Consider the following 18,824-nt stretch of genomic DNA (forward strand, 5'->3'; position numbering starts at 1 on the left):
GGCTGCAGCATGTATTGTGGCAGCAGAAGGGACCCTTCACCAAAGACATGCACACTGCCATTGCAGATTGTGTGTGGTGGTAGGGAGAAAAAGGTAAAGTTGCTATGGCATCCCTCTCAGGGTGCCATGCCCACAAACCACTGCCTGTGGCATAGGTAAGTCACCCCACTAGCAGGGCTTACAGCCCTAGGCCAGGGTGCACTATACCACATGTGAGGGCACAGCTGCATGAGCAATATCCCCTTATAGTGTCTAAGTCCATTCGTAGACATTGTAAGTGCATTGTGGCCATATTGAGTACTTGAGCTGGGAGTTTGTCATTACAAACTCCACAGCTCTATGATGGCTTCACTGAAGACTGGGAAGTTTGGTATCAACCTTCTCAGCACAATAAACCCATACTGATGCCAGTGCTGGCTTTACTGTAAAATGCACACAGAGGGCATCTTAAAGATGCCCCCTATATTTTACCCAACCCTTTGGTGTAAGGCTTACAAGTCTGTGCCAGGCTGCCACTAACAGACAAGTTTCTGACCCCGTGGGGTGAGATTCTTAGTGCTTTCTGGGGACAGGACCAAAGCCTACTCTGGGTGGAGGTGCTTTATTCCTCCTCCCTGCAGTAACTGCATCACATGGTGGTGACCCTCAAAGGCTCAGGCCTCCTGTTACAGTGCCCCAGGGCACTCCAGTTAGTAGAGATTCCTGCCCCCCAAACCAAGCTCCACTTTTTACGGCAAGTTGGGTGGGAAAATTAGGTGAAACAAGTAGGAGTGACCACTATAGCTAGGACCACACCTAAGGTGTCCAGAGCTGAAGTGACCTCCTCCTTGCAAAATCCTCCATCTTGGTTTGGAGGAGAGCGACCAATAGTATAGGAATGTGCCTCCCTCTCCAAAGAGAGTGGGCACAGGAAGAGTGTAACCACCCTCAGGGACAGTATCCATTGGCTAATGTCCTCTGACCCCTGTAACTCCCCTGTATCTAGTATTTAGGGGCACCCCTGAACGTTACTCACCAGATTCCTGGCAACCGAAAGTCAACCCCAGCAGTGAAGACTCCAGATGGCAACTGACTTGGCCCCAGCCCTACTGGCCTGTCTGCAGCTTCAAGACTCCTGCTCCAAAAAGGCAACGCATTCTGCAGGACCAGCGACCTCTACAAACCCCTAGAGGACTGCCTGTCCAGCAGAGGACCAAGAACTCCCAAGGACAGTGGCTCTGTCCATAAGAAAACTCCAAAAAGTACTCCAGCACCGCCCCAGATCAGCAAGCCATGTCCACTCTGCACCTGACCCCACGACCCGAGTTCAAGTGACTCATCGGTCCAGAGAAGGTCCCCAGGCGATTCCGACCTCAAGTCCAACCTGAGTTAACCCCTTCTGACCAACCCAATGACTCCGCCTGCAGCCTGAATCCAGAGCACCCCACTGACGGCAACAGGATCCAATGAAGATACCCGACGCCAAAGGAGATCCCTGCACCCACAGGACCCATGCCTTGAGGAATCTGACCGGAGGTCTAGGAACATCAAGCGGGCACCTCTCCTACTTGTCCAGCCTTTGGTTTCCCAGAACCGACCCCCTGGACTCAGTCTGCAGCATCTATTGTGACCCCTGTGGTACCCCAGTTGAAAAGCATTGGGCGGCCAGCTATATGTTTGTACCCTGCACCCAGCTGCCCCTGTGCCACTGAGGATGTGTGTTTGGTGTGGACCTATGCCCCCCACCCACTATGAGAGGTTAGCACCCAGTAGTCCTCAACAAAGGCATTGGGAAGATTGCACCTCATTTTTGTTCCTTCTGTGGTGTGTATATCCTCCTCTAGCCAGACTTAGCCACAGAGCAAGTATGAGGCAGATGAGCACAGTAACAGGCTGTGCACCATTGCCCAAGTATTGACTGTTAGAGTAACTGTGTGACATGATGTTATTGTCAAGCCATCACACTGAAGCTAATATTGCATGTCCAACTACCAAGCAACATCAGTACTTGGGCGTTAGCTCTTCTTCCTTCTGAGATAGAACAGGACGCCAGGCACATTTTACTCAGAGGATCTGAGGGATCACTTTTTTAAAAGACCCTGTTGCAACCCATATATAGCTTCACTGGAATTATGGAATTCTGTAGCCCCAGCCTTTGTTGTATCATTGTGGATTTGCAGTTGCCACATATTGAGGATGTTAGCAGAAAAATATATTTCCAGCTCGAATGGATTAAAAGTGACTGAAAAAGCATCAGCATGTTTTGATGCACAGTGGAATGCCATACGCAAGGGTTTACTGGCCACCATAAGTTGCTTTTTCTGTATTTGAGTGTTAAACTAGTACTAGAGAAGTCAAACCTTCAAATGACCACCTCAAAACCCACCATCATCCAGGCCCTCATCTTCAGCCGACTGGACTACAACAGTGCTCTTTAAGCAGGGATCTCAACTCACCTCCTATGACAACTGCTGATCATACAGAACACAGCAGCCAGACTCTTCCTGGATCTCCTTAGACAAACCTGCATCACTCCCTACCTTAGGGAACTCAGCTGGCTCCCTATACCGAAGAGATGCAAGTTCAATCTCCTGACCTACGCGTACAAGGCCCTACACGACTGCGGAGCCACCTATTTGACCCACCGCCTGAATTTCCTTAAGCCCATCAGACACCTCAACTCTACTTCTATTTCTTTAAATCTTACCCCGCATCTGATGAAGCAGATGCAGAGGTCGCTCCTTCTCCTACCTAGCAGCAAAGAAATGGGACAAGCTACCCTTTAATCTCTGGACCTCCCCATCTCTTCCTGGGTTCCAAAGACTCCTGAAGATCTTGCTGTTCGGCTAATCTAATAGAGACTTCTGGCTGCAGATTCCTTACCTTTGAATTCTTCACAGACATCATATTGTATCTGGAAGGTTTTTCATGGGCAGTACCCCTGAGTGCCAGTAGGTGGCGTAGATTGGCTCCATCGTTGGCATGCGCCATGCTGAAAATTACTCTCTGTTCCTATTTAGGCACCATCCAGGCATGCCCACTTCAATTCTTTTCCTTCCGCCCCAGCCAGCACTGAGCTGAAGAGAGCTACCTCTAAGTCACTTTTTGACTGAACTTTTTTGACTTTTTGTCTAATTCTTTCTGAGATCACTTCTGGTCTGTCGAGATATGTCGTCTTCTAAGATGGGTTTCAAGCCTTGCAGATCCTGTCATCAATGTCTGTGACAGATCTGCATCTCATGTGCTTTTTGTCTTTGGAGAGCAACCACGATCCAAAGTTGTGTTCCCGAGTGCCGGGCCGTGCATCCAAAGGCTTTGAGGGTGTGGTTTCTAAAGCTGATGGCAGCCTGGCACACAACTGTGCAGATTGAGGTCTCGGTCGAGGGGAAGGTCCTGGGGCCAGTCGCAGAGTCCGAAGTTGTTTTTGTCCCACTCAAAGTACTCGGGTGATAGGGTAAGTCGAGGCACAAGAAAAAGAGTAAGAAATTGATGTGCTCTTTGACTTCTCCTCGTCTATCGGCCGACACAAGAGTGAAATATCATAATTCTAAGACTTGTTCTTTGGAACCTGCGCCTAACCTGGCTCTGCACCTCCCCGAGTTTACAGGAGCTGGGGCGACCCATGCCCAAGTAAAAGAACTTTATGAGGCCATGTGTCTTTTTTTTTTGGTAGTCCGACCCTGCCAGAGTGCCGTCGGGCCCCACAGGGTCAGGTAGGGGCCCCATCGGGGCCTCCCTGCCAGCTTCAACCTCAGCGCTGGTTGGCACTTAGGGATTCAGTCCTGGATGAGGACTGGTGCCGGTCGTAGCACCTCAACCTTCCCTGGTGCCAGTCTCGATGCTGACGCTCTTTGCGGCGCCATCTCAATTGTCATCCCCCACTCCTACAAGGAGCCGGATGGACATTACCTGACACCGACCCTGACGCCGGCAGGAGCTTTGCCTCCTCTTTCAGATCCTTTCTCAACCTTACTAAGCTGGGCTAGGGGTTTCTGGACCCTTTAGAGCAGTGGTCCCCAACCTGTGGGCCGGGGACCCCTGGGGGTCCGCGAAGCCTCCTCAGGGCGTCTGTGGCTGCTTAAAATATTTAATAATATTAGGTCCCAGCTATTGGTAATGACTCCTTGGGGGTCACCATGTTCCAATAACGATTCAGTGGGGGTCCCCGTGCTCCAGTATTGATAAAATGGGGGTCCGCAGAAGTCAAAAGGTTGGGAACCACTGCTTTAGAGTGCCAGCCATATGAAGAAGAAATTAACTTGTGTGAGGTCATAGGTGAAGCCAGTTTTCTGGACACATGTCCAGTTACTGGTATGCTTTTTCCCCTTACAGTGGCTAAGGAGGAGGGAGCCTCTTATGCAGTAGTGCTGAGGAGGGCGTCTGAGGTCCCGGACCATCAGCTACCCTCAATGGCCATCAAGACTAATCTCTTGACATAGGTGCTGCAATCAGGAGCTTCCACCTCCGAACCCCTGCTTCCGTTCAGTGATTCCCTCAAGGACGTCCTTCTGGTTACCTGGTCCAAGCCCAGCACAGTGGCTCCTATGAATAGAACCATTGCATGCTGCATCGCTTGCACCTGAGGACCCAAGTTTCCTGATGTAACCCTACTCCTAGGAGCTTGGTGGTCAAAGGCTCTCCTTTGTGTGACGTGTTCCCTACTGCTCCCCCTGATAGGGTATCCAAAAGGCTGGATTCATTTGGGAATGCCGTCACAGCATGCCTTTTGAGCTGTTGTTCCCACACTCTGTGGGAAACAGATGGGCAAGTGCTGCCACAGGTCCTGAAGGAGGCCCAGGCTGTACTCTCTCAGGCTGTTGGTGATGCAAAATTCACAGTCTATTGCAGACTGGACACAACGACTTGCTAGGCAGAGCGGTTTTAACAACAGTAGCCCTGAGGTACAATGCTTAGCTCCGGAAGCCTAGTTTTTCAAAGGGATCTCCAAGCTTTCTTGATGGACTTGCCCTTGGATGGCACCTGTCTCTTTGGGGACAAGGCAGATTCGGCACACGAGCACTTCAAGGATTCTCATGCTACGGTCAGGTCATTTGGATTCGCGGTAGCCCCTCATCCCACCCGTCTGCCTTTCCGTGCCAATTCCTGTACAACAATCGTGCTATGCATGATGCCCAGCCTCTGCTATGCTGAGGGTGCTGGACCCGCCAACTTTGTGGACTACCCATAGATCCATACCACCATCTCATTGCCGGATGATCTTTTATCCCTTCTCCACGAGGAAGTTGCAGCTCTCTTAGCCAAGGGAGCCATAGAGCGAGTTCCGGCACCAGAAGTAGGCAGTTGTTGCTATTTCCACTACTTACTAGTCCCCAAAAAGGACAAGGTTCTTTGCCCTATCCTAGACCTACAAGCCTTCATCTCTTCCTTAAGAAGAAGTTCAAAATGCTCACTTGTGTGCCCTGGGCCCAGGAGATTGAATGATAGCTTTGGAGTTCCAGGACGCTTATTTTCACATGCCTGCCCAGAGACGTTAATTGCAATTCATTGTAGGCCATGAGCACTTTCAGTTTACCATGCTCCCCTTTGGCCTTACCAGCGCTCATCAGGTGTTCACCAAGGTGATGCCGATGGGTGCTTCTAATCTATGGAGATCAGGGGTATCAGTCTTGATCCTACCTCGATGAAAGCAGGCACGCCCCAGGCTGTTGTGTCCCATCTCCAGTCTACAGTAAACGTCTTGCATTTGCTCGGGCTCTCTACTGAAGTCACACCTGACTCCCTCTCAGACCCTTCCTTTCAGCAGAGATTTTCTGGACACAGTGCATTTTCAGGTTTATCCACCTGAGCAGCAGTTCCAGGATATTCAGGCTATGATATGGATGGCTCAACCGCTATCCTGGATTTTGATCATACTGAGGACGTCTGGGCCTCATGGCCTCCTGTATCCTGCTGGTGACACATGCCAGATAGCATATGTGGGCTCTGCAGAGGGACCCGAAGTTGAAGTTCCAGTGGGTACAGCATCTGGGGAATCTCTCCGACATGGCCCAGATCTCAGAGGGAACTGCAAGACACCTATAGTAGTAGTTAACAATCTGCGATTTGGTCAGAGGCAGATCCCTTTCCTTTCCCAACCCATATCTTGCACCAGTGACAGATGTGATGGTACGGCCATCTGGGAGAGGTGGAGAACAGATGCATCAGGTCTCTGGCAGAATCAGGACTCCACATCAACATGATGGAGTTCCGTGCAATTTCGACTGCCATCAAAATCCTTTCTTCCCTCTACCAAGAGAAAGATAGTGCAAGTGTTCCCAGACAACACCACCTCTATGTGGTACTGCAACTAGCAGGGTGGGTGGGGTGTGAACCCTTTGTCAAGAGGCGCTTGGAGTCTGGACACGGCTGGAACAACCCAGCATATCCCTGGTGGTCAGGATTTGGCAGACTCTCTAAACGCCAGAGCAGACAAACTCAGCTGAAATTGTCTAGCAGATCACGAATGGCATCTCCATCCGAAAGTGACGGACTGTCTATTTCAGCAGTGAGGAGAGCCTTGGTTAGATCTGTTCGCCTCTGCTGAAAATGTGCAATATTAGTAATTTTGTGTGCTGGAGTTTCCAAGGCAGCACTCACTCTGAGATGCTTTTCATCTTGAGTGGAATTCAAGCCCTCCAGTACACCTTTTCACCCATACCTCTCCTGCCCAGAGTTCTCAAGAAGATCAGGTATGACTAGGCCCAAGTAATCATTGAGGCTCTGGACTGAGCATGGATAGTCTGGTATCCTTAGGTGCTGAGCATGTCCATTGATCCTCCGATCAGACTGCTTTTTTGGGAAGATCTTCTGTCACAGCAGCAGGAAAGGGTTCTTCGCTTGAACCTGTTGAGCAATGGCAGGTGACATCTAGTGACCTTCCTCAGTCAGGTCTGTAACGTCATTTTGGCAGCCAGGCATCCCTCCACCAAAATGGTATATGCCTGTCGGAATACATTTTTGGCATGTTGCACAGACAAGTCTGTTAATCCCCTTTCTGCCCCTTTTTCTGAGGCTCTCCAGTTCGTTCTTTCCCTTGCCCAGCAGGGCTTTGCTTTGGGCACTCTTAAGGGCTATTTATCTGCTATGTATTCCTTTTTGCGGTTGCTGATGAACCCTCCTTCTTCAAGTCTCTTATTGTACAAAGGTCTTACGCCTCTCTTCCCTCCATCCCCATTCATTATGCCCCAGTGGGATCTTAATTTGATTCTGACCTTTTGGATATGCGCTCCTTTCGTTCACAACCGTCCCCTCAGGTTTTTCACATTGAAAACAGCCTTCCTTATGGCAATCATATCTACCCGCAGAGTGAGTGAACTGCAGGCCTTATCATCTAAGCCGCCCTATGTTTCCATTTATCCTGACAAATTGGTAACGTGCTTCACAGTAGGGCCTCTTTTCTGCCAAACATGGTTACGCCCTTTCATGAAGGCCAATCTATTACCTTGCCTACTTTTTATGCACCAGCACATCCTTCTAAAGAATAAGAGAGACTGCACCGCCTGGACCCAAAAAGAGAGTTGGTATTCTACCTTGATCTTACAAACGAGTTCCAGGTGGATGACCAACTCTTTGTAGGGTAGTGGGTGCGAAGACAATTTGTCATTTTTATGCCTTGATTTCTTAGAAATTCAAACAATATTAGTCACTTTGGGGATTGGCAGAGATCACCTTTTTTTTTAAGTGTAGATGGTCTCTCTCATCTCAGCTAATTGGCAATCATTAGCTCTCCTTTAAAACAATAGTGAAGCTCAAACACATTGCCCTGCACAGTGAAAGCCCCCACCATCAGGTCTGCACCCTAGGATATTGTGAATCACCAATTGCCTCCACCCCTTCCTGAGAAAACATTCCATATCAGTGGAAGATGCTGAACCTGACATTTTAAAGGAAATTAAGGCCCTCATTACAACTTAGGCGGGCTGCAACTGCCGCCTGCCAAGTTGTAACCGCTGCGCAGCCGCCAATGCGGCCGCACTTCCGCGATTGCCACTACAACATCCCCGCTGGGCCAGCAGGCAGAAACCGAGTTTCTGCCTGCCGGCCCAGTGCAGTGCAGGGGCCCCCAGGGGCCCCGCGACTCCCCTTTCCGCCAGCCTTTTCATGGCGGTTCTTACCGCCATGAAAAGGCTGACAGGAGGGGGACTCGTAATCCCCTGTGCCCTGGAGGATTAAATCTGCCGGGACCACTGTGGCAGAAAACCGCCGGTCCCGGCGGTGCGACCGCAGCGCTTCCGCCGCGGTCGTAATACCCAAGATTGCACCGCCAGCCTGTTGGCGGTGCAATCGACAAAACAGCCCTGGCGGTCTATGACCGCCAGGGTTGTAATGAGGGCCTAAGTGTCTTCTTTGCCATAGCTTCCAGAGGAGTGCTGTGCACTGCTCGGGCTTTCCCTAAGGCAAATACAGTTTAATATACCAGCCTGTTCTATGACCTACGGCATGGAAGGGGAGGACCAGAAGCCCTTTTTAGCCCGATGGGCGTTGTGTGCCTGACTCCTGCCTTCCCCAACGAGAGGTCACATGGCACTGCTCAGGTTGATCATTCATAGTTGTTTACTCCCACAGGATCCTTGCCAAGGCCAGATAGATGTTCAACATCAACAACTGAGGGGGCTCTGTGTGGATTACAAAGACCATGTGCAGCTAAGTGGCTATGTGTCTGATCCTGCTGGGTAATCTCTGGTTGCTTATTCTCCATTTAAATCTGAACTGAAGCCCTAAGATTGGAACTTTGGAGCCAGTAGCAGCCCATCACTGTAGTTGACCTCATAGCAAAGGAAACTTGGTGCACTCAATTGATGTTTCTTCACTTCACACCACCTAAAGTGGGAGGGTGTGAATCACCCCCAGACAGCTAGAGCTTTTCTTCACTTTGTTTCTGAATCAATAGCCTGACTCAAGCTTGTGCATTAAATAACAGAAGTCAGAAGACTAAGCAGAAGTGACCATTTCCTAGTACCGCAGGCTACTCTCTTCTATTCCGCTCTCAATACTGGTAGAATCTTTCATGTCGGATTTGAAATGTGACCTCATAGATATCTCACTCCTTCATTAAGTGCTGTGGTCACCAAATGCTGGCAGACAGTTAATCCTCACAAATGAGGCCTGGCATAGCAGAAGTAGGTCTGTGGTTGCTTGTATTTCAGTTCAGAGGATGTGTGGCTTAGCGTTTTGGGCTGGGCCTCTTTTGAGGTGAGGCCAAGGCTGATTGCATACAGTCACTCTGGAATGGCAAAGTAAGCAAAAAACCCAATCAATGAATGAATTCAGTCGTGCAAGCCATCACCTTGTGTTTCCTCTGCAACTCATGGAATGGCCATTGAATGTGCAAGTCAATCCTGACAGATCACTATTCGTTGTGGATAGGTAAAAAGGTATTTTGCATATTTCACCTAAGACACTTGTGAATGTTCTTATAAGCATTATAGACAGTATTCTTTCTGGAGATCCACTATTACATTTAATTAACTTTTTTAAACTACCGAGGTTCTGGAATCTTCTGTGGCCTGATGCTAGCTGTTGCACATGTTGTCTTCCACTGGAAGAGAGTCCTTACAGGTATCTTTGGGTCTCTTCACTTACTTAGTGAATGTCATAGAAGTAAAAAAGTAAAAAGCTGATAAAAAATTATGGTTTCAAATGTAAGCTTGACTTTTGAAAACCCAGTGCATTTTGGATCTGTGAAACGTCCTTTGTCAGGGGGTACAATATCTCAGATCTGAAATGCGCAGTAAAGGAACATAAATGTATACTTAATGTAATTTATTTGTGGTCATGTAAATATAAAACGTACAACACTGTTGTATCTTTCTTTTGTGGCAATGTAAAAAAACAGACCTTAACAAATTCATGTCAAAACACGTGGAAGGCGACTATTGAATTAACATCATTGCAAAAGAACAGTATTCTGGATTACTACATGTAGTACTGTGAAAAGTAGTGACCGGGTAATAAGAAGCAAGTTTGTGCTGACCTGGTTGTGTAAGAAAAAACAAAATAGTGCCTGATAGAAATGCTGATGATCTGATGCAGCACACATCGTCTTCTTGCTTCGGATTAAGTATATCAGGTATAATTTATAGCCTCAGGATAGCCTCCCAAGTGAGTTGTGTGTTAAACAAATTATATAACATTTTCTGTTCTTTCTCTTGCATTTTTATCTGCTTTTTTAGGACCATTGTACTACTTTTTACCAATTTTATTCCACATACCTGTGGCCTAAATGCTTTACTCATCGCAAATGGTTTATAATCACTCACATTGCTTATACACATAACATCCTAATGTTACTGTAATTATCCTTGTTCCTAGCCCTTTATGAAGCCATTGAATGCCACTACTTGATATCCAAAGGGTTCACTTTAGAAAAAGGTATTTTAAAGCATGTAAATAGGGATTTCCAGAGAACTTTCTGTTTTTTAAATTGAGGATCGAATCACAAACAGTCAAAGCAGATCTTTGCCAGTCAGAACCATAGGATGTTTTACAAAGACACTGGTAGATTGAGAGCTATTGATAATGGTCTCCGCCCTCCAACTGCAGGTTATCACTCGACCGGTAGGTCAATTTGGGAGAATTGTTCAACATCGTGAAACAACCTGCCAAATTTACTACTGAATGTGCTTGAATCAGTCAGTCACTCATGGCACAGTTGAAGAGATGTGAAGGCCTTCCTTAAGTTACAGAAGCACAGGATCACATGTTCTGATCCAAGTTGCAAATGTTGCAAACATTAACTGCTAGCTGGTTCTTGAAAACCGAAGGGAGCCTGAAACTGTACAAAAGTACCTATGCATGTCCAAGGAGCATGCCAACAGAATTTTCAGAACATGTTGTACACCAAAAAAATCTGTTGACTGCAACACTCATTATACAAAGTTTTTTTCTGCTGCAATTAAAGTACAAATGACACATCTATCCAGCATATCTAGAAGTAGCAAACACTTATGATGCTTTTATTTTCTGCCACTACATGAAGGGAAAGTACTTTTTCATACAGTCATGAGTCAAAGGTTTCTGCATGTGGTGCTATTTAGTGTACTTTGGATAAATCACCCTCATATCAATGTGTTGGAATCTTTACCAAGAGGTACGGGACATAATGTAGATACTATAGTAGCATTTATATCGCAATAAGCATTTTAATTGCTTCTTTGTTTGCATTGGGGTTCACTTTCCACGGTCAGTTTCCTGACTAGTACAATAAAATGTATCCAGACTCAGAATTTTTTTTACATGTCTGATGTGAGACTACAGAATTGTTTTATTCCTTGTGCGTCATTTTCCTGGACGATATAATCATCCATCGAAAGCCAGAGATCATAACTCTTCACAAATGATAATGTAATGTCCATGATTAGAGCCACTGTAACAGTGAAGAACATCCACTAGGTCATACATGTGATCAGAATGAACAGTGTTGGGGAACCAAATTATCAAGGATTTTCCTGAGACTTCGTATTGACTAAGTTTGTCATATGATTAGACTACTATATTTCCACTTTGAATAACACGTAGGGCAAAGATTTTTTATCTTGCTACATTGATTATTGGACTGCCCATCAGGTCCGTCGGCTCCTCTCTGGGTGTCAGGGGCTGAAATGGGAAGTGAGGACCTTCCGTGCAGAGGCAGCATCAGCCCCAGCTGTCCTCTTTCCCTGGCTCCATGTCAGAGGGGCAGAGGGGCTAACAAAGTGAAAAATCAGCCTGGGTTGGGAGTAATGGAGGCAGGCCTGCACTAACATGACCCAAAGGCACTTCCCACCAGACCCATTACAAGGTTTCCCCTGGGCTGCCCGATGGAAACCAAGGTTTCGCGTTTTTTGGGGGAGTCGGGGTAATGACGGTAATGGTGGTCTCCTGGCAGGTCCATCCACCAGGGTTGTAATGTGGCGGTCGGACCACCACAGTTGTGGCGGTCCGACCACCACAGTTGCAGTGGTCCGACCGTCGAGCAAGGCTGGCGGTCCTAGGACCAGCAGCCTCATAAAGAAGCAGTAAGGCTTTTGAGAGAACATGTTGATAATAAAGAGTTTTGAGGCATCTTGCCTGTGAAAGGTTGTGCTCCAAGTGGCTTTCTTGCAGCGGAAGACAGCATGTGCTACTTAGTGTATCCTACGCCAGGGTATACTCTCTGGTAGCGCACTAAAATTGGTTTTGTAAGGAGAAAGGATTTGTTTAACACGGTGTGCAACTTAAAGGGATGTACAGTTTTCCCCACAATTGATACTACAAGTCAAAGCATTGCAGCCATGTGTTCAGGAGAACAGCTGAATTAGAATTGTGTTCTTTTTATTTTGTTATCATAGCACATTTTTTATTTATTTTCCCGTCTAGGTATTTACAAATGCATTCTTACTCACAAGAAGCTGGGCATTACCAAAGAACAGCTTGCTGGAAAAGTGTTGCCTCATCTCATACCACTCAGCATTGATAATAATCTTAATCTCAGTCAGGTAGGTTATGGATTTGTTATTCATTGTCACCATGTTATATTCCGCAGTTCATTTTAGAAAGAAATATCAAAACTTTGTTTTTGAAATAAATCTTATTGTTAAGCGTTTCATCGTTTCGTGACAGTAATGCATGATATAGCTATCAGACAAGGAAGCTTATAGCTAGCTCATTAATTATTCTGAGCCTTATGCTTTTGGCTGTCAAAATAAACTCCATTAGAAGCTGTGTGTTGAATCCATGAAGGAACATTTACTAGTTAGAGGCTAAATTTATAGCTTCTATGCCCGCTTTTATTATGGAAGGCCCTATTTATTTTTGTCATTTTATCCTGTATTTTTAGAGTTGGTTTATAAATGATTTTAACATTAAACAGGATTGGTTGTGGTTGTTATATAGGGATTCACAGTACCACTGTTCTCCTTTTGACTGTGTTTATTTCAGGTTAATTTTCCTGCACCCTGGTTTTTTACTTCAATAGTTTCTATCCCCATAATAATTTCAGATTTTGTTACATAGACATTTGCAATTATCGCTGTTTTTAGGTTTCTTCAGCTAAAGAATACCTATTCTTATTTGTTTCAATTGTCCTCCAGATTGCTTTAAGAAAGTTTTAATGTATATATTTTTAGTTTTTTTGGTACAATTTACATGTGGGACATTTTAAGTTTTCTGGTAAGATTATTTTGTGTAACATCAGCTGCAGATGTAATGCTTTAGATATGTCTTCTTCCAATTCCTTTGAATTTTTTATTATGTTTTGAAGAGTAAATGGCTCCTTTTTAAAGTTTGCAAAGTTTGTTGATATCTGTATGCAGAACCATTTGTCTTGTAATTTTTGTAGCTGTAGCTTTTGATGTTGAGTTTTTGTTTTGAGGATGTTGTGCTAATTTGAGATTATGTTGATGCCAACTGTTTCTTTTTTGGTATTTGTATTTTTGTTTTTCTTTGATTTTATTTTAAAACTTTGAATGTACTTTTACAGTTCACTTTTTAAACATTTCATAGCCTATTAAATGCAATACATTGTTTCAGCATCACATTTTTTATTTTAAACTATGTTCTGTTTAATTTTGAAATACATTTCTTCTTTTTTTTTTTTGATTTAGTTTATCCATTTGTTGAAACATTATTTGAATTTTATGAAGTACGTTTAAGTTTGTACTTATGTTTTTTAATGTTTGGTTGACATTCTCCCTATTTTGATGTTGGTTTTACTTAAATAGATCGAAAAACAGCAACTTGGAATTAATAAATATATATTTAAAAGTAAGCCTGCTAGATATGTTAGCATATAATTGGGTGTTTATAAAGAATAGGCCTAGTGTTTCGTTAATCAATGTTCATAGTGGTGGGCATGTTAATATGTATTAATGATGGTGCTTAATGTTGTGGAAAGTATTGGGCACTGTGTAAATGTATGTGTACACTAGTCTATATGGGAGGCTGTAAAATTGTCTATTTGTAGATTTTGAGGTGCCAGTGTTTGAGAATGTAGTTACAGAATATGTAAATATGGTTGTTTGTGAGTGGTTTTATTAGATGAAAATTAAGTAATGATGGTGCTTTATTTCAGTGGAGAGTTAGGTGGCATTGTGCAAATATCCATACTGGTTTCTGTGACAGTATTTGATAATGTCTGTGTATAAATTTTGTGTTTCCTATGTATTTTTGACTATTTCTGATAGAGACTTCCAGCCGCAGATTCCTCACCTTTTGAATAGTCCCAGGCATCAGACTGGATCTGGAAATATTTCTGCAGTACCTCTGTGTGCAGATAGGTGGTATCATGCAGTTCGGCACTGACACCATTTTGCTCCAAAAATGATGCACGGAGCCCATATAGGTGCTAATCTTGCATGCTGATGTTAGTTCCTTTCTTTCCCCACCACTCTATTCGGATCCACAGCTGCTGCTTGTCTCTTTGAGAACCTTGCCTCAATCAATTTTTTTTTTAACAGTGTTCAAGGAACATGTCACCTACCAAAATTACAGGTTTTAAGCCCTCCAGGGACTATTTCAAGCAAATGCTTGTGACAGATTCTCACAAAATTTGCCTGTGGTGCCTTGGGCTGAGCAGAAATTCTAAGCGTCGATGAACCCAAAGGCCATGCAAGACCGCAAGGTGAAACTCTACATGCCCAATCACTGGAAGACTTTCCAACACAACTAGTTCAATTCAGACGTGTGGTCCTGTTCAAGATCCAGAAGTCGCTTGAGTTATTCCAGGGGTCAGCCTTCCTGTTGATACAAATCTTTGGGTAAGTGGAAGAAAAAAAACAAGAAATCTAAGAAGGATTCAGCCTCTTCCTACCACTTACACTCTCCTGAGAAGGTGCTGGGGTGGCACCATATATCTTGATTTCAGTGCGGAAGTCGATTGGCTGTGGAGTCGATCCTGAAACATGTTCAGACACAGCCAGCGTTTCTGAGGCCATGTGGCACTCCTAACCAGATCGAAGGGTTATGCAAGGCCATGCGCCGACTCTGTGGATTCTTGATAAATCCCTGTGGCGTAAAAGTGGACCCCATGGAGCCGAGAGGTACTCCACCTGGATTAGCGCCAATGGATTAACCCTCAGCGCCAACTGGAATGTCTGAACCTGTAACAGGGCCACCTCAGGCTCCACTCTTGACTCCATCTCCAGTGCCAATGTCCACGCTGGTTCCTGGCACATCAACACCGATGGGGTCTCTGGGAGACGAGGACCTGGTTGTCCTTTCTGATGTTGAGTTTTCGCCGGTTCAACCTCAGTCAAAGTTGCGCCCGGCTGCCGTTGAGGGTCCATTCTCTCCACTTGATCTGCCTCCATGACATCAACAGTCCCTGTGTGGCACTGATTTGGATAAAAAATCCTATTCTGACAGAGACATCTAGTTGCAGATTCCTTACCTGAGAATTTCTCTAGGCGTCAGTCTGGATCTAGACTTTTCTGAAGCAGTACCCTATTGATTGGCTCCACATTCATCGTCAGCGGCGTCCGTGCCAGAAATGACATCACAGGTTCTATATTGGTGCCACCCCGGCGCACTGACGTCATTTCTACGCCAGCACACGGTGATCCAACGAAGAGCTTCCTCTCAGTAATTTTTTGACTGGTCTTTTTCGACTTTTTGTCGACTGGTTTTTAAGCATTGATATTCCTGATGCATCGAGGGATGTCTTCTTGCAAGACTGGGTTCAAGCCCTGTGGGTCCTGTCATCAGGCGATGTCCGACGGATCCGCACAATGTGTACCTTTGGTGTTTGGAACGTGACCACATCCCAAAGTCATGCTCCAAGTGCTGGCCATGCATCTGAAGGCTTTGAGAGAGTGGTCCCTAAAGCTGATGGTGGTCGGGCGCTCAACTCTGCGTTAGTCTCAATCGAGAAGGTGGTCTCGGGATCGGTCGCAAAGCCATCCTTCTTGATTGTCCCACTCCAAGTCCTCGGGACGATCAGTTAAGTCGAGGCACAAGAAGAAGTCAAAGAAGACCAATCGCTCTTTGACTTCACCCCATCTGTCGACTGACAAGACAAGGGAACGGGAGCACCATCGCTCTAGGCCTCAGTCTTCAGAGCCTGCGTCTGGGCCGACTCAACACCTCCATGAGTTTTTGGGAGCTGGAGTGACCCCTGCCCAACTCCAAGAGTTTTATGAGGCCATGAACCTCACAGAGCCAGGTGGGCGTTGTACGATGCAGACTCTGGTGCTGACAGGAGCCTGGCCCCCTATGTCAGATCTTTACCCATATTTCCATGGGTTAGGCTACGGTGAGGAATCGGAGGGGTCACTGAACCCTTTGGGATACCAACCACAAAACATCATGGACTGGCGTATGGACCTGGGTGAAACCAGTGATCGGGATACCTCACCAAATATTGGCATGCTGTTTGCCCTACTGTGGCTACGGAGGCGAGAGCATCCTACTCAGTGATGGTGCGGAGAGCAGATAAGGTCCTGGACCTTGAGCTGCCTTTGGTGGCAATTTGGATTAATTGCCTGCCCCTATTGCCCTGTCCTGGGTGGCCCAGGTTTACTGACACAACGCTCTACCCCTGAGAGCTTGGTTAACCAAGCCATCACATCCCAAGACGCGTTCCCCTACGCACCCCCAGATGGGGAATCCAAAAGGCTGGACACACTTGAGAAGAAGATGTTTTCTTCCGCTAGCCTGACATTGCGGTCCATGAACACTGCATCCCTTTTGGACTGTTATGCCCACATCCTGTGGGATACAGTTGCGCAAGTGCTGCCACAGGTCCCGGAGGAGACCCAGGCTGTGCTTTCTCAAGCAGCTGCTGATGGGAGAGAGCAAAGTTCACGATCCATTGTGGACTGGACACGACGACTCACTAGGCAATGTGGTTGCTTTGACAGTAGCCTTGAGGCAGCACACCGGATTGAGGACATCTGGCTTTTCTGGGGATGTCCAAAACAACCTTATTGACATGCCCTTTGATGGCACCTGTCTCTTCGGAGAGAAAGCAGACTCTGCTTTCAAGCGCTTTAAGGAGTCTCAAGCTATGGCCTAGTACTTGGTGGGCCTCGCAGCTGCCGTTTGCCCCCCTCAGTCTGCTTTTCTCTTGTTTTGTGGCTACAGAAGGTGTGGCCCACCGCGTCCATTTTCCTCCGGTCACTGTGCCGCGCATGCAGCCTCCACCCTCTCTGTGGCTGGGGACGTGGTATCCACTGACCTTGTGGATCAGGCATCCAACGGTCCGGCCTCCCCTCCTGGGATGGGGCGGCTGTCTGGAAGAGGCAGAGATCAAAGGCATCTGGTCTCTGGTGAAGTTCGGACTCTACATCAGAGTTTTGGAGCTGCGGGTGAACAGGCTAGCATTAAAAGCATTATGCAGGTGTTTACAGACAACACCACCGCCATGTGGTACTGCAACAAGGACAGCGGGTGGGGTTGTGGACTATTTCTCAAGGGGCTCTGTGCCTAGGGATGTGGCAGGAACAGCAAAGCATTTTCCTGGTGGTTCAACATCTACCAGGCTTTCTAAATGCCAGAGCAGACAAACTTACCTGACAGTGCTCGATCGATCACGAGTGGCGTCTCCATCTGAAGGTGGCGCAAGGTCTCTTTTAGCAGTGGGGGGCCTTGGTTAGATCTGTTTGCCTCTGCAGAGAATGCGCAATGCTAGCAATATTGTGTGTTGGAGTTTCCAAGGTGGCAATCGGTCAGCGACACATTTCATCTCGAGTGGAACTCAGGCCTCCTGTGCACCTTTCCGCTGATACCACTTCTGCCCAGAGTTCTCAAGATGATGAAGAACAACTACACCCAATTATTCCTTGTGGCTCTGGGCTGGGCACAAAGGGTTTGGAATCCTGAGCTATTGAGCATGGCCATCAACCTTCCGATCAGACTGCCTCTTCAAGAGGATCTTCTGTTGCAGCAGCAGAGGAGGGTTCTCCCGAACCGACCCGGTCTCTGCCATCTTGTGTGGAGATTGAGCAGCAGCAGTTGACAGCTTTCGACCTTCTGCCTGAAGTCTGTAATTTTATCTCTGCAGCCAGACCCTCCCTACACCAAAACAGTATATGCCTGTCATTGGAATACATTTGTGGCATGGTGTACCAACAAGTCTGTGGATCCCCTTTCTGACCCTCTGTCTGAGGTTCTTTTGTTTGTTCTCTCTCTCTTGCTCAGCAGGGCTCAGCTTTGGGAACCCTTAAGGGCTATCTGTCTGCCATCTCTTCGTTCCTCAGAATACTTGATCAACCCTCTTTGTTTAAATCTCCCTCTGTTGGGCGATTCCTCAAAGGTCTTGCCCACATGTTTCCGCCTACCCCGTTCATAATGCTCCAGTGGGATTTTAACCTGTTACTCACTTTCCTAGTGTAATCTTGGCACCCAAATGTCCTTCCACCAAAACGATATACGCCTGTTGTTGGAAGAAATATGTGGCATGGTGCACAGACAAGTCTGTTGACCCCCTTTCTGCTCCTCTCTCTGAGGTTCTATCATTTATACCTTTGTTGGCCTAGAAGGGCTCTACTTTGGGCACTCTCAAAGGGTAATTGTCTGCAATCTCTGCTTTTTACGTTTGTCTGATCAACCTTCTTTGTTTAAATCACCTATTGTAAATAGGTTCCTTAAAGGGCTTACTCATGTTTCCTCCATCCATTATTCCTCAATGGGACTTAAATTTGGTTTTGACATTTCTGATTTGTACTCCTTTCAAGCCTGTCCACAATTGTCCTCTCAGGCGTCTCACTTTGAAAACAGCCTTCCTTGTGGCCATCACAGCTGTTCGTAAGGTGAGTGAGATGCAGGCATTGTCATCTATGCTGCCCTACCTTTCCATTAATCATGACAAAGTGGTGCTTTGCACATGGGCCTCCTTTCTTCTGAAAGTGGTTACGCCCTTCCATGCAGGCCAAGTCATCACTATACAGGGA

General features: G+C 46.5%; 1 protein-coding gene across 2 annotated transcripts in view; it reads left to right on the plus strand.

Annotated features, from left to right (window-relative positions):
* Positions 1-18,824, plus strand: part of SCYL2 (SCY1 like pseudokinase 2) — a 349,357-nt gene that overhangs the window by 209,546 nt on the left and 120,987 nt on the right. For both annotated transcript variants that reach the window (XM_069229600.1, XM_069229599.1), the window contains one exon: positions 12,316-12,434. In XM_069229600.1, the coding sequence (XP_069085701.1) occupies positions 12,316-12,434 (119 nt within the window). The remainder of the gene's footprint in view (positions 1-12,315; positions 12,435-18,824) is intronic.

This window comes from Pleurodeles waltl, chromosome 4_1 (assembly GCF_031143425.1).
Source record: "Pleurodeles waltl isolate 20211129_DDA chromosome 4_1, aPleWal1.hap1.20221129, whole genome shotgun sequence".
NCBI lineage: Eukaryota > Metazoa > Chordata > Amphibia > Caudata > Salamandridae > Pleurodeles > Pleurodeles waltl.